This window comes from Rhipicephalus microplus, chromosome 8 (assembly GCF_043290135.1).
Source record: "Rhipicephalus microplus isolate Deutch F79 chromosome 8, USDA_Rmic, whole genome shotgun sequence".
Taxonomy (NCBI): domain Eukaryota; kingdom Metazoa; phylum Arthropoda; class Arachnida; order Ixodida; family Ixodidae; genus Rhipicephalus; species Rhipicephalus microplus.
In genome coordinates, this window is record NC_134707.1 from 81,647,439 (window position 1) to 81,659,693 (window position 12,255).

The window sequence follows — 12,255 nt, forward strand, 5'->3', positions numbered from 1 at the left end:
TGCTAAGAACATTGAAAAACTTTCATTACGACGAAAAAAAAAACTGTCTTAACTTTCTATATCTGCTAGTTAGCTCTTGACCCGAGGGCATATGTATCTCCACTGTCCACTCGGCATACACGTCATCATCACCCCTGTTCTTTAACCCCGTATTTCGCCAAAACAAACGCATATAACTTTTCCTTTTTTTTACTGTGTCAGAGTGGAACTGCCTGACTGATCCCAGCAAACTTTCGGTTGTTTAGAGCTGAAATAGGCACTGTGAATTTGTGTGCTGTTGCTATTTCATGTAATATTTTGTCTTGTTAACTTTTATGCGTTCTGTTAGTACGTGTTTTGATTCTATTTCTTGTGATATATTCTTATGTTATCACATGTGTTTTTGTATTTATATCATGCCTCTTGTAGCTGTCCTGCTTGGACCAGTTCTTGGTCTGCAGTATTCAATAAATAAATAAAGTAAATAAATAAATTCATTCTCATACCACAAGATATGTTCTTCATGGATTATGCACATCTACTTGTGGGCAAGGGCTCTTTCACACTGCTTTGAAAGGGCAGCCAAGTGAGTGGAATAACTCGAGTCAAACGACTACCATCAGAAACTCTTTATTTGAAAAACAATTAGTGAATATGTCTAAATCTTTTGTACAAATGCATTGCTTTATGCTTCCCTCTATACATCTTCAGGGGCCCTTATGAAAAATAAATTATAAATGTAGAGACAAATTCCACGCAAATTAAAACCTAGACAGAAGAGCACTGTCAGGCTCTGAAAAATGATAAAAAAGTTGTGACCATAGGCAAAAGATTAAACAATCTCGTTCCAGCATTTCGAACGAGCCTAATCACAGGAGCTTGAGTCATTAGCATCCTCCTCAAGTTTCCTAGAAGTTGAAAAAAAAAGCAAAAAAATTAGTAAGCTTTTTAGAAGATTTACAGCATTTTGTGCACGTCATCTGCCTCACAAGTAAAAGACGAGACCACGCCATCATGCTGTTGAAAGGGTACTGAAACAAAAATTTTGGTTTGGCATTTTTTGCTGAAGTATGTTGCTGGGAGTCTATTAGTCACAGCATAGCAAATCGTGTGCTGCAGCACACAACAGACAATATTTACAGTCTGTTTATTATTTACCAATCTAACTTTTGACTTGGGAGGAGCTCCAACAACGACAAGTGCAAGCAACGCCATCTAGCTCGTCAAACGGCACGCAGAACTGTGACGCACAGTCTGTGCAAGAGCACAGACTCGGGAACGGCCACCAGATAGCACCCTGCTCGTGTAAGCACCACAGGAACACAATGGGGACTATCGTAGAGTTTCCTAAATATACACTAGAGAGAACTTTGGCGCTAGTGTCATTGGGAGCTGCAATGCGTGGCGCTTCAGTGAGCATGAGAATGATGGGTAGTACCCGATCTTTGTACTTCTGGCTCCGTTTGTGTTCGTGTGGCTTAGAGCTGTTTTCTCACGAAACAAAAATCAACAACTGTTCAGCGGTTATGCGTCCCCTCCTTTTATTTTTTTTTTAGGCTTGCCTTTCTAAATCGGGCCACGAAGTTCAAAAAGGTTCAATTTTTTCCTTCGAAACGAAACCGAAACACAGCAATAAATTAAGCCACAAGTGCGATTCACCGCTTGCAAGTACGAAGACAAGGCAAATTCGCATACTACCCAGCATTCCCACGATTTCTGAACTATTGCAGCGCCAGAGTCTCTTCTAGTTAATTTTAGGAAACTCTAAGGCTACTATGGTGTCATTATCCTAGCCGCAACACCTCTGAGTTCAGCCACAGTGGGGACGTCTCGGAATTTGTGGGTCACGCGGGATGATGCCAATGCTGCGAAATGTCGCATTTAATGCTGGATTCCACATGCGAGCTTCAATATCCACGTTGATTATCTTCCAAACTGTACTTGCTATTGACATTTTGCCGATAATGTACGCATGGTCATGCGAATCGATCTTGCAGGCTATCTTAGCTGCAAAACTTTGTGCCAGTACCCCTTTAAGCTAATGAATGATAGGTCCTACACAAGATGGCTTCTGCTACAGTGTCTCAATCAGGTATGACTACTGTATACATGATAAAAAGTTCCACAAAACACTGCTGCTATTCACAAGATGGCACTTACATACAACACAAGCGTACTACATATAGTATACCAATCAAGAATTATGCCCCAAGGGCAATACTTTGTTGCAACAAATAAAAAAAAACATTTCTCCTGAAAAGTCACATTTTTTCTTACATAAATATATTTTTCTGTACGGTACACATAAACAATATACTAGCCATGATCAGGGACTGTCAAATAAGTTTATAAAAGCGGTACTGACACAAAAAGCTTGGCCTCGCGTTTTTCAGCTGCAATGCCTTGCTGTAGGGCTATTAGTCATGACAAGATGCATTGTTTTCTACAGCACGTGATAGATAATTAATTACAGGCCCCTCATTATCGGTCAGTTTCAGTTTCGGTTTGAGAGAGTTCCAAAATATGGGTGCAACTTTCGCTACCTAGCGTGTGAAACTCTTGACCACGTCAGCACACAGAACTGTGACGCACTTTTGCACGATCCGCGTCAAGAATTATTTTCGGATAGGAAACGGAACTGGAATGTCGCCAAACACAAAACTTTCTAAGCGTGCGCCACGGCCACGCACTCGCAACCAGCCGCCGAGAAATATAGACTTTGGGAACTAACGCGGCGAAAAAAAAATGGTGTCTATGACGTCATCATAACTTGTTTTGTTTACCGCAGCATGGTGACATAGGGGAAGTAGGGTGTCACCTTGGCGTCACCTCCGAGGGTGTCTATAGCGCTATAGAGTCGGTCGCTCATGCAAACTTCAAAATTAATTTAAAATACCATCCAAGCTATATTCGCTGTTGATATCTTGCAGATGATATACGAATGTTCACGAGAATTAAGCCCGCAGGCTATCTCGGCATTGAAATTTTGTGTCAGTACCCCTTTAACACTGCAAGCTTTAGTTGTTTAATACAGGAATAAAGAAAAGTTTGGAAGCTATAAATTCAACTTTGAACTTATTTGTTGAGGCCCATTGTGTCACAAGTTGGATGTGATTTCCAGCTGGCTTTGTGTAATTCCCAGCAGCTGAATTTAGGAATCAGGCTGGAAGGCAAACTTTCAGCAGTAAATTCCTATCCTATTCTTATGTGGGGAGTCATCGAAAATAATCACTGCTAGCACTCTGAAAATAAAAAGTACAGTAAAATACCTAGCAAGTATGCTCTCTTAACAAGTAGAAATTAATAGTAAAGTGACTGAAGGGATGGAAGTGGAAAGGTCTTTCTTGGAACAGCACGAAAAATCACACTGGCGTGAGCAAAGTGCATATGGACTTCCTCAGAAGTCTTCTTGTTCCTGTTCATGGCATGGTGCACAACGATGATGGCTCACAAACAAGCAAACAATAACAATGGCAATGCATAACGGAAGGAAATACACATGGCAACGCAGAATAGAAGCACGGTATGATAATCCAACGACATCCAACGATAAGCGAATACAATTACTCTAGCTAGCAAACACAGGTATTGTCATGGGCACCATCTTAGAAGACAAATCTCGAAGGCCATACTTTCCTATTGTGAGACCCTGAAAATCATCACGGCTGTCTCGTGCTAAGTTTTGGGTGCAATCATTATGGAGAGAAAGAAATCAAATTTTTTCAACAAGTTTCAGGCGTAGGTGTTTAGAGATCAGCCTAGTGAACGGCATTGAATAGGATTCAGTCATGCTAGTGTAACTGGACGTGGTACATGACCTGTGCGAATGAGGAGTGGTGAGTGGGAAGTACAGAACACTGCAGAAGTTTGAAATTAGCAGGAAAATTGGACGGGGCACTCGATGATTTCACTGTACTTTCCATTGAGTTCTCAAGCTTACATTACCAAAAGTAAAAAAAGGACAAAGTGAGCCAAAAAGTGCGCCAAACGTTAAACTGCCATGCACATGCGACAGGAATACCTACCATGGCTTCCCATAGCTTATTCGATAATGCTTCGATCATCCGTGACTGACTTGCACACAACAGCAAGCCAGTCATAAGACAATATTTGTGATCATGTGTTATTCCCAAGTGCTAGTGAACGCTTGCAAATATGTTATTTGACAAATTTATACATACACATTTTGCACATATTTGCACTTTGCATGTATAAAATCAGATCAGTCATGCAAATCTTCCTCTACACTGCTGATTTACAAGCTTAGTACAGCATTTTATGAATCACTTTCATTAGATTATCAGCCTGACTGTGCCCCCTGAAGGGTCAAAGCCTTCGTCATGTTCCGCCAATCGAACCAGCCTTGTGTTAGCTAACAGCTACATTATACCCGCAGACTTCCTAATCTCGTCTGTCCACCTCACTTTCTGTCTACCCTCGCATGTTTGCCTTCTCTCTAAATAAAGACTGTTGCTTAATTACGAGCAGTTACCTTGCTTATGTTCTATGTGGCCTGCTCATCACCATTGCTTCTAGGTTTCTACAATGATGTCCTCCAGACTCGTTATTTCCCTGACCCACTCTGCTCTCTTCTCGTATTTTAAGGTATTACAGTCAAACCCATTTATAGAAGCCACTGATATAAGAGACACCAGAGTGCCTAAAGTAAAATATGAGTTAATAAGAAAATCGTACATAGTGCCCTCCCTATCACCTATGTTAAACCTCTGTTACCTCTGTTATACAAGACATCTTGTATAACAGATGAGAATCGCTGCCTGGAGCATGCCACTTACGAAGGGGTTCCACTGTATAACAAAGTTGCATGTTACAAAAAAATAAGTGCATTATACCTGCAAATTCATTATAAAGATTATTCTTAACACTGTATCCATTGCAAGACTTCTTTTCATTTACTTCGTTATAACCAATATTTCATTATATTCGTGTTCGTTACATTGAGTTTTCAGTGTACTCCGTCACTCCTCTGTCTTCTTTTTTTTCCTCCCTCCATGAATAGTCAACCAAAATCACCTTTTGTCTGCCATTATCCTTGAAGGACATTTCTTGAGCCAGGCAGCAGCAGCCTTTTGAATTGAACAGGATGTCGCGTTCTTGTATAAATCGTTGCTCCTAATGGCCTCTGGAATCATAAATCATCTGCTCAGAAATGTAGAATTTATTCAAATAATTACACCACTTCTTATGAGAGAATGCTATGTCTTTAAACAGCATTTGAAAACACCACATGAATAACATGGCAGTAGTACATACAAAACAATCTAGTCAAAACCACACATTAGGTCTAAACACTAGTGCTAAAGAACTGCTACACAGTTCTGCATTGCCTACAAAACTGGAACCCCCAAGTGGCTTAGAGATGAGACCAATAAACCATCGACTCCAACAAATAAAAGCAGTTCTATTAAATACACCATTGTGATAACAATCGTGGACCCCAAGCATCACATGTTCTACACACAAGTAAAAGCTCGCGGGTGCTGACAACTACATTCAAACCTTGTTATAACGAAGTTGAAGGGGAGCCATCATTTTTTCGTTATATCCATTATTTTGTTGTATCAATTATAACAGTTTGTGGCAATATATTGTCACGGGGTCGTGACGTGGCCGAAGACAGGAGACTTCGTGTTGGGATTTAACTGTTTATTTGGTCGAACCTGTGCCCGGTAAACGGAAAGTCCAATTACAGCAGCAGTCTTGCACATATAGCAGTCTCGGACTGATAGCGGCGAACGGAGCGTCGGCCTTCGATCAACAACTCACAAGCGGCGAAGCGCATCGCCATTTATACTCTTGCCGTCGAATGTTGTAGCGTTATCGCTGGTGGTGGCGTAGGTTCCAGAATAGTCGGTACAGTTCACAGGGTAGGCTTGATCTTATCGAAATGATCTACTACCGTCCGGACGCTTCTCGAAAAATGCAGGCGCGGTTTGCGCTGAGAATTGTGTAGTGTTTTCGGACGATAACAAAACTTGGGAAATGGAACGTGGCAATATGCTCAGATGGGCGCACACCTATAAGCATGAAAAGAAGGAAACCGCCTCGCGGCCCAATGTATGGCTACGCGACCACGTGTGCGACGGAAAATAAACACAGTCGAACCTCACTAATTCGAACACACTTAACATACCGCACTCCTGAAATGCTCTCAGCACCATGCTCAATCCTGTGGCGGCACCTCTCAACGCTATGCGCGAAGAAGGAAAAGAAAAAAAGGAAAGAAAAAACTGTGGCAGATTGTTTGCTCTCCCACAAATGCCTATCTGCGATGCGCTCGTACCACACTTCTTCCTTTTCCGTCTCTGCACGTAGAGGCTCTTCTCCTTTCATGGCCATACGTGGAGAGAGGAAAAAAAAGAAAGCTGTCGCAGAGAGTTCCCCTTTCTCGGTGCAGAGGGTAGCAGCGGAGACACCGTCTTTCCCGTCGTCTTCAAGGCGCGGAGAGGGAAATCGCTTTGCACCGCGGTGTTCCTTCTCAGTCATGCGACCCACTGAGTATTTTCTCAATCCTCTCCACTGGCTGTGTGAGGAGGACGGCTCTCTCGGCTACGTGTGGCGTGGCTGTAAGGTCGGCACGGTAGTTTTGAAAGAGCCGCACCGAATGAGCATCAAACTCCGCAGAAAATGATATACTTAACGCACTATGGTTGTTGTTGTTTTTTTCGATAGACTATTTGGTAGAGTAATTTAGTTCATTATATCTATTCACCATTCAATTTTGCTTCGTTACAATAAGGTTTAAAATGCATGGAACTCAATGGGGCTTTCAAGGAGAACTTCATTTACTTCCTTCGTTACGTTATAACGAGGTTTGGGTGTAGCACGGCTGAAGAGAAAATGAAACAAGCCATACGTCTACATCGCACAAATGGCACATACGATAGCATCATTCCTCGTCAAAGACCTGTTACCGACTGCTCATCAAGCAGAGAGGAGACGCCCCCCTTGTCTTTCATAGGGAGCATGAAGGGACACCAGTGGAAGGGTGGGGGGCTGCATCGCTTAAAGGTGTGCGCTATTTTGATGGACACCGATTGATGGCTCATGAAGTTGCTCTGCTCTCTACTTTGCTTGTAGAGAACTGGCAGCGTCAAAAGCCCTTTGATCCCTCAAGCAGCTGTGTTTTCTTACAGCAGCGTTTTCTCAAGTTATGCGAGATCGGACCCAAAAAGTTAGCTTCTAGGCTTTGATAAAATTACAATTTGTTGCTATTACATCTACTTATTTGCCTGAAGTGAAACTGACACCTTTTTATTTATTATTTATTTATTAAAAAATACCTGCAGTGCCCGGCATTATTGCAGGGGGGAGATACACAATGCAAAATACCCTTACACAAAAAGAACTATTTAAAACAAGATGGTCACAAAAAACGATCATAAAAAATGCAGCTATGAGAGTAGCAATATGTCCCTGAAAGATGTTTCAGTGCAGCAGTCTGCAACCTCCTGTGGGAGTGGAAAAAAAGAGTTTTGATAAATGTTTGTTGAGCAAAAAACTTCTAATTTAAGGGGGTGGTCGGTTCTCTTAGAGAAAAAATGGGGAGGTGGAAGGTAAGATTCTTCATCTATTTTGATCAAACCATGAAATACTTTGAATAGCATTTCTAATCTCAAGTGTTTCCTACGTAACACCAACAAATCCCACCCTAACCTATAAATAAAAACAGTGACACTGACACTAAAGTTGTAGTTGCTAGTCACAAAACCAGCTGTGCGGTTTTGAACAATCTCAAGCATATTAGACAAAGTTCTCGTTTGTGGGTCCGACGCAACAGAGGCGTACTCTAAGAGAGGCCGAAGATTCGAAAAGTACAGTGGTTCTCTGATTTTGGGAGGAGCTAACCGAAAGTTTCCTTTAACAAAGTTTAACATTCTGCAGGATCTCGCTGTGACATATTCAGCATGCTTAGATTTGATGAAAAGTAAACAACTAGGTATTTATACTCAGTTACTTGCATCAGCCGGATTGTTTCTAATGTAAAATGAAACAGGTATGGGTCGCATTTATGAGTGAATAATACGCACCGGCACTTCTTAGGGTTCAAAGGCATACGCCACTTATCACACCAGCGCATAATACTATATAAATCGCATTGCAAGTGTTGATGGTCAGAGGTAGGTCTAATACAGTGGCAAATTACACAATCATCTACATACAGACATACTTTGCATGACACATTCTGAGCAATATGGTTGATGTACACCAGGAACAGCGAAGGTTCTAATATACCATATTTGTTTAAAATAGCCCGAAACAATTGATAACATTGTAAAAAAAAAAGCATCCAAGTTTTTCTGGAAGGTAATGTCTTGCAAACGCTCATGTCTTTTCAAACAACATCCTAATAATATCAATAGTAATCTGCCTTATTGAATAGTAATTTCTATCTTCCTTGTTTTTTTTTCTATTCTTTAAAACTGCCTTTGAAGCAGTAGTTATTTATCCTAAAAATGACACACATTTGTGCATTTCTATTTTACTATAACTAGGTTTTACGAACTAAAATTGTTATGGATGCTACCAGTTAGTAATAAAGTAAGGCTCAAAAGCTACCTTTGCAATGCAATTGCATAAAAAACTGAAATTCCACCTGTGGTGTTTCTGACAGATTTCACAGCCAGCTTAGCCAGAACTTCTTTACTGCTGTCCAGAGTTGGCAGTGCAGGCCTTTGGCGATTTGTTTTCTTATTTGCATAGCACAAAGAATAGTGCCTCTTTTATGTGTTCAAGTTACAAAATATTTTTTCATAAATCGGGTTATTTTGCATACTTAAGTGGACCAGCAGATGGGTCACACGTTTCACAGTGAAAGCTGTTACAAGATCACAACAAGGGCTGATTTCGATGCTGCAGTTGTCTGCCACCATCGGTGTCCGTGACCGCTGTTGCGCAAAATAAGAATAAATGGACACAAAATACCCAGGATAGAATGGGATTCGAACTTGCGTTCTCGAAGTGGCAGCCCAGTATTCTACCAGAGCCAACCCTGCGCTTGAAGCTCTGCTGTAAACTGAGCCATGCAGGCTTCATGCTCGGTTAACAAATCCTGCTCAGCTCATAGACAAAACCATAGGACAAATTTTCATAGGTCAATTTTTCCGGTAAAAAGTTTAGGTTCACCTTTCATTTCTGGATTTTGTGTAGCTCTATTATTATATCTGCATTAGTTTCATTGTTCTGAAAACTTGCCTACAGAGTCGGTGCACGTTTGGTTTGTCAAAGTGTTAACGAGTTTGACAAATACTGCAGCCAAATGATCGCAATCAATGCAAGTGAGCACAATCACCCAAAGAAGCCATTAGCATTGCCTTGCTGTAACAATCGTCAGCACATGCAAATTGGCTAATTATGTAACCTCTTTATCCTGACTGTCTGTAGGTATGCATACCTTTGTTCTGCATAGTGAAAAAACAATGAGTGACAGCAAATTCACACGTCAGATCTGAGTTTACTTTGCGGACATGCATATATTGATAGAACACACTGAAACTGAGCATAGTTGGTGCAAGTTTCTTTCGCTTTGTTGGAGCACTAAATTTCATCTCAAATGATACCGTATAGGTAGGAAATGATTCTGTAAGACATCCTGAAATGTTTTGATTCGTTCAGGGTCAAATATGATACGAGACGGCACTAACATGTCACAAATAGTTGGTGTCATATTTTCGGCACTCTATCTGTTGGTAAAACGTAAGAATATTTTGACCCATTCTAGCAGGGCAAGCGAGTGCTGGCACTATTTGAGGATACTACAATTTTTCTTTTTTGGATAGTCAAATTTAAGCTCGTTTTGCCCTTGCGGTTTGCTTATGCTGTCGCAGCGACTGCCACCCGTACATGCGATCGTGCATGCGCAGTTGCGATTTCTTGGCGATGAGAGCATTTGTTTGTTGCTCACAATCTGTTGCCCATCTTTTGCTTAACATCTAATTACGCTTCATTACTCGATCGTTTATGGTCCCCCAGGTGTGGACAAAGTTAGAACAGTTTACAGGAATGTGCTGATATACAAAAAGCGATGCTCATGTTTACATGCCAGCACGCTTTTTCTTTTTAGAGTCATGATATTTGAATGGACTGTGGCGGCAGTATAATGAAGACAGCTAGTTTTTTCTGTCAACGAGGCACCAAGCGCGCTCGGGCTTCAGCCCATGATCGGCAAAAGAGCCATTTTTGTGTTTCTTCTTAAAAATAATTTTGTCTACCAGTTGTACGGTTTTGTGAAATAGTGGCAATCGTTCACAAAGCTAAACAGTGAAATGAACTGTTATAGAAACAATAGGCAACTGTAACAACGAGGTTCCATTTTGTTTTGCTCTTAAGAGAGGATTAACTATGTCGTATATTATATCATTGCACTAGTTGTCAGACATGATTCCTGACCACGAAAAAAATGGTCTACTTGAGGTAGTTATTCCAAACATGAAGTGACAGAATTCCTTTTTTTTTTACCATTCGGTTTTTCATCATTTTCATATGAAATTGAGTGAATGTTAGGGTTCCAGAAGGCGAGTGTGCAGCACAAGTTAAATGTGTCATGCCGGTTACCCCGCACCTAAGTGAGGGGTTTCTCGTCAGTGTTAATACAGTCACATCAACTACATCGATCAGCGCGTTCAGTCGAGCTACGAGGCTAATTGTTTTGACCAAACCCATCATACTAAAATATAATAAAATGAAGCGAAGAAAACACAGCTACAGGAGTGATGCTTAGATGTTTTTCTAAAGATCAAGGCCGTACCATATCGTTTATGTTTGGTCGTCAATCTAACCATATCCGATTATCATATGGGTGGGTGGAACACTGGGTATTTATAGTACATATATTGTGGCACTGGCCGATATAGAACTTGTCACGTAACGCAAACGATGTATCATGAAGCAACCGCAAAGGCTGCCCATTTGGTGATGTGTGCCGCATACTTCTTCAGGCGTCAGTTTCCCTCCTTTCTTTTTTTCTGTAGTTCTTGGGACAACCAAAAATGGCACAGTGGTTTCCCATTGACTTTTTGCTGGCTGACATTGTGAGAAAACAGAAGAAAAACTGCAATTCGTCCTAAAACGTGCTAAAATTGCTCGAAAATGCCCCTCATTCAAGCATCAACCTGTACACTGCGCATCATCGGCACGCTCCAAAAGGGAGGAAAGTGCTGCTTGCCAGTCTGCTCCTTTTCGCTCGATAGAACGGTGGAACATGAAATTTTGTGAGCCGTCTGGTTTTAATGTATTCTTTTTTTTTTTTATTTTGACTTTCCAGTAAATCCTCCTAGGTGGTCTCCAGGAAATTGTTGTTTAGCGAATTCAGCGGGATTCTACTGAAAATGCAAACTAGCGAAATTTGGTTCAATGTTCTTTTTTTTCCATGCCACTGAATGATTGGTGCACTGTTTGCATTGTACAACAGATTGTCTACTGATGAATAACGCATTAAAACTAAGCTTCAACAGCATATGACAGCTCAGGCACTTAAAGTGCTCTGCACTTTGACAAAGCTTCGTTCGATGCAGTGATGAATGTAGGCTCACGTTCAACAACGTCGTAAAGGACCATGTCCTTGAGCCTTTTCTTGTGGCATTGCCCGAGCACGCTGAAGTTCTCTCCCATGGCGTTGGTGAGCAAGCAGCTAAGGACACCGGCAGTGAAAATTTGCAAATCGGGGCCTCCAATGAGGGAGAGTCGGTGAACCTGAGAAAAGCGTACATAAAAATAAAAGGAAAACATGTAATCAGACACTCCTTGCTGATTAACTCTGAATAACCAAGTCGCCAAGCCCATAAATCCTTTCTCTGCCACTGACGTAATGGCACACTCCCACGTTCCGCCGCAACGGTACGCTATTACGTGTTCCCAAGTCTGCGCTGAAGTGCAATACTAGCACATTTCGCGTGATTCTACTAGTCGCGCTATCCCTCAACTCTATCTAGAAGCACATATTATCAGTTCTCATTGTGTTTCATACATGTAGCGAAAAGTATGGAGTGACCGTGGCCACCTTTTTGTGGTGGGAGTGGACGACCACTCCATGCGCTGTACTGTTGCGGGTAAACAAGGGCTGTCCTGTCATCTGCCCCAGGTTTGCAGGCTTGGTTTTTTTTCTTTTTTGTATTTTGTTTCTGCATCTGATGCAGTGCGTAAAGTTTAGGGGCACTCGCTGTTGCTTCTCTGATAAACCAAAACATGACTCGATAACTGTTTTCTCTTGCTCGCCAGATACCAGGTAGTGATCTGGTAAAATATTGCTACGAAGCG

General features: G+C 41.4%; 1 protein-coding gene across 3 annotated transcripts in view; it reads right to left on the reverse strand.

The window, feature by feature from the left end:
- Positions 1-593: 593 nt before the first annotated feature.
- The window catches only part of LOC142761695 (uncharacterized), a 58,595-nt gene continuing 46,933 nt past the window's right edge, over positions 594-12,255 (reverse strand). For 2 of the 3 annotated variants that reach the window (XM_075872211.1, XM_075872210.1), the window contains exons 9-11: positions 11,532-11,691; positions 5,014-5,122; positions 594-887 (exon numbers count right to left, since the gene is read on the reverse strand). In XM_075872211.1, the coding sequence (XP_075728326.1) occupies positions 845-887; positions 5,014-5,122; positions 11,532-11,691 (312 nt within the window). In that variant the 3' untranslated portion in view covers positions 594-844. The remainder of the gene's footprint in view (positions 888-5,013; positions 5,123-11,531; positions 11,692-12,255) is intronic. The other variant, XM_075872212.1, reaches the window with a different exon arrangement.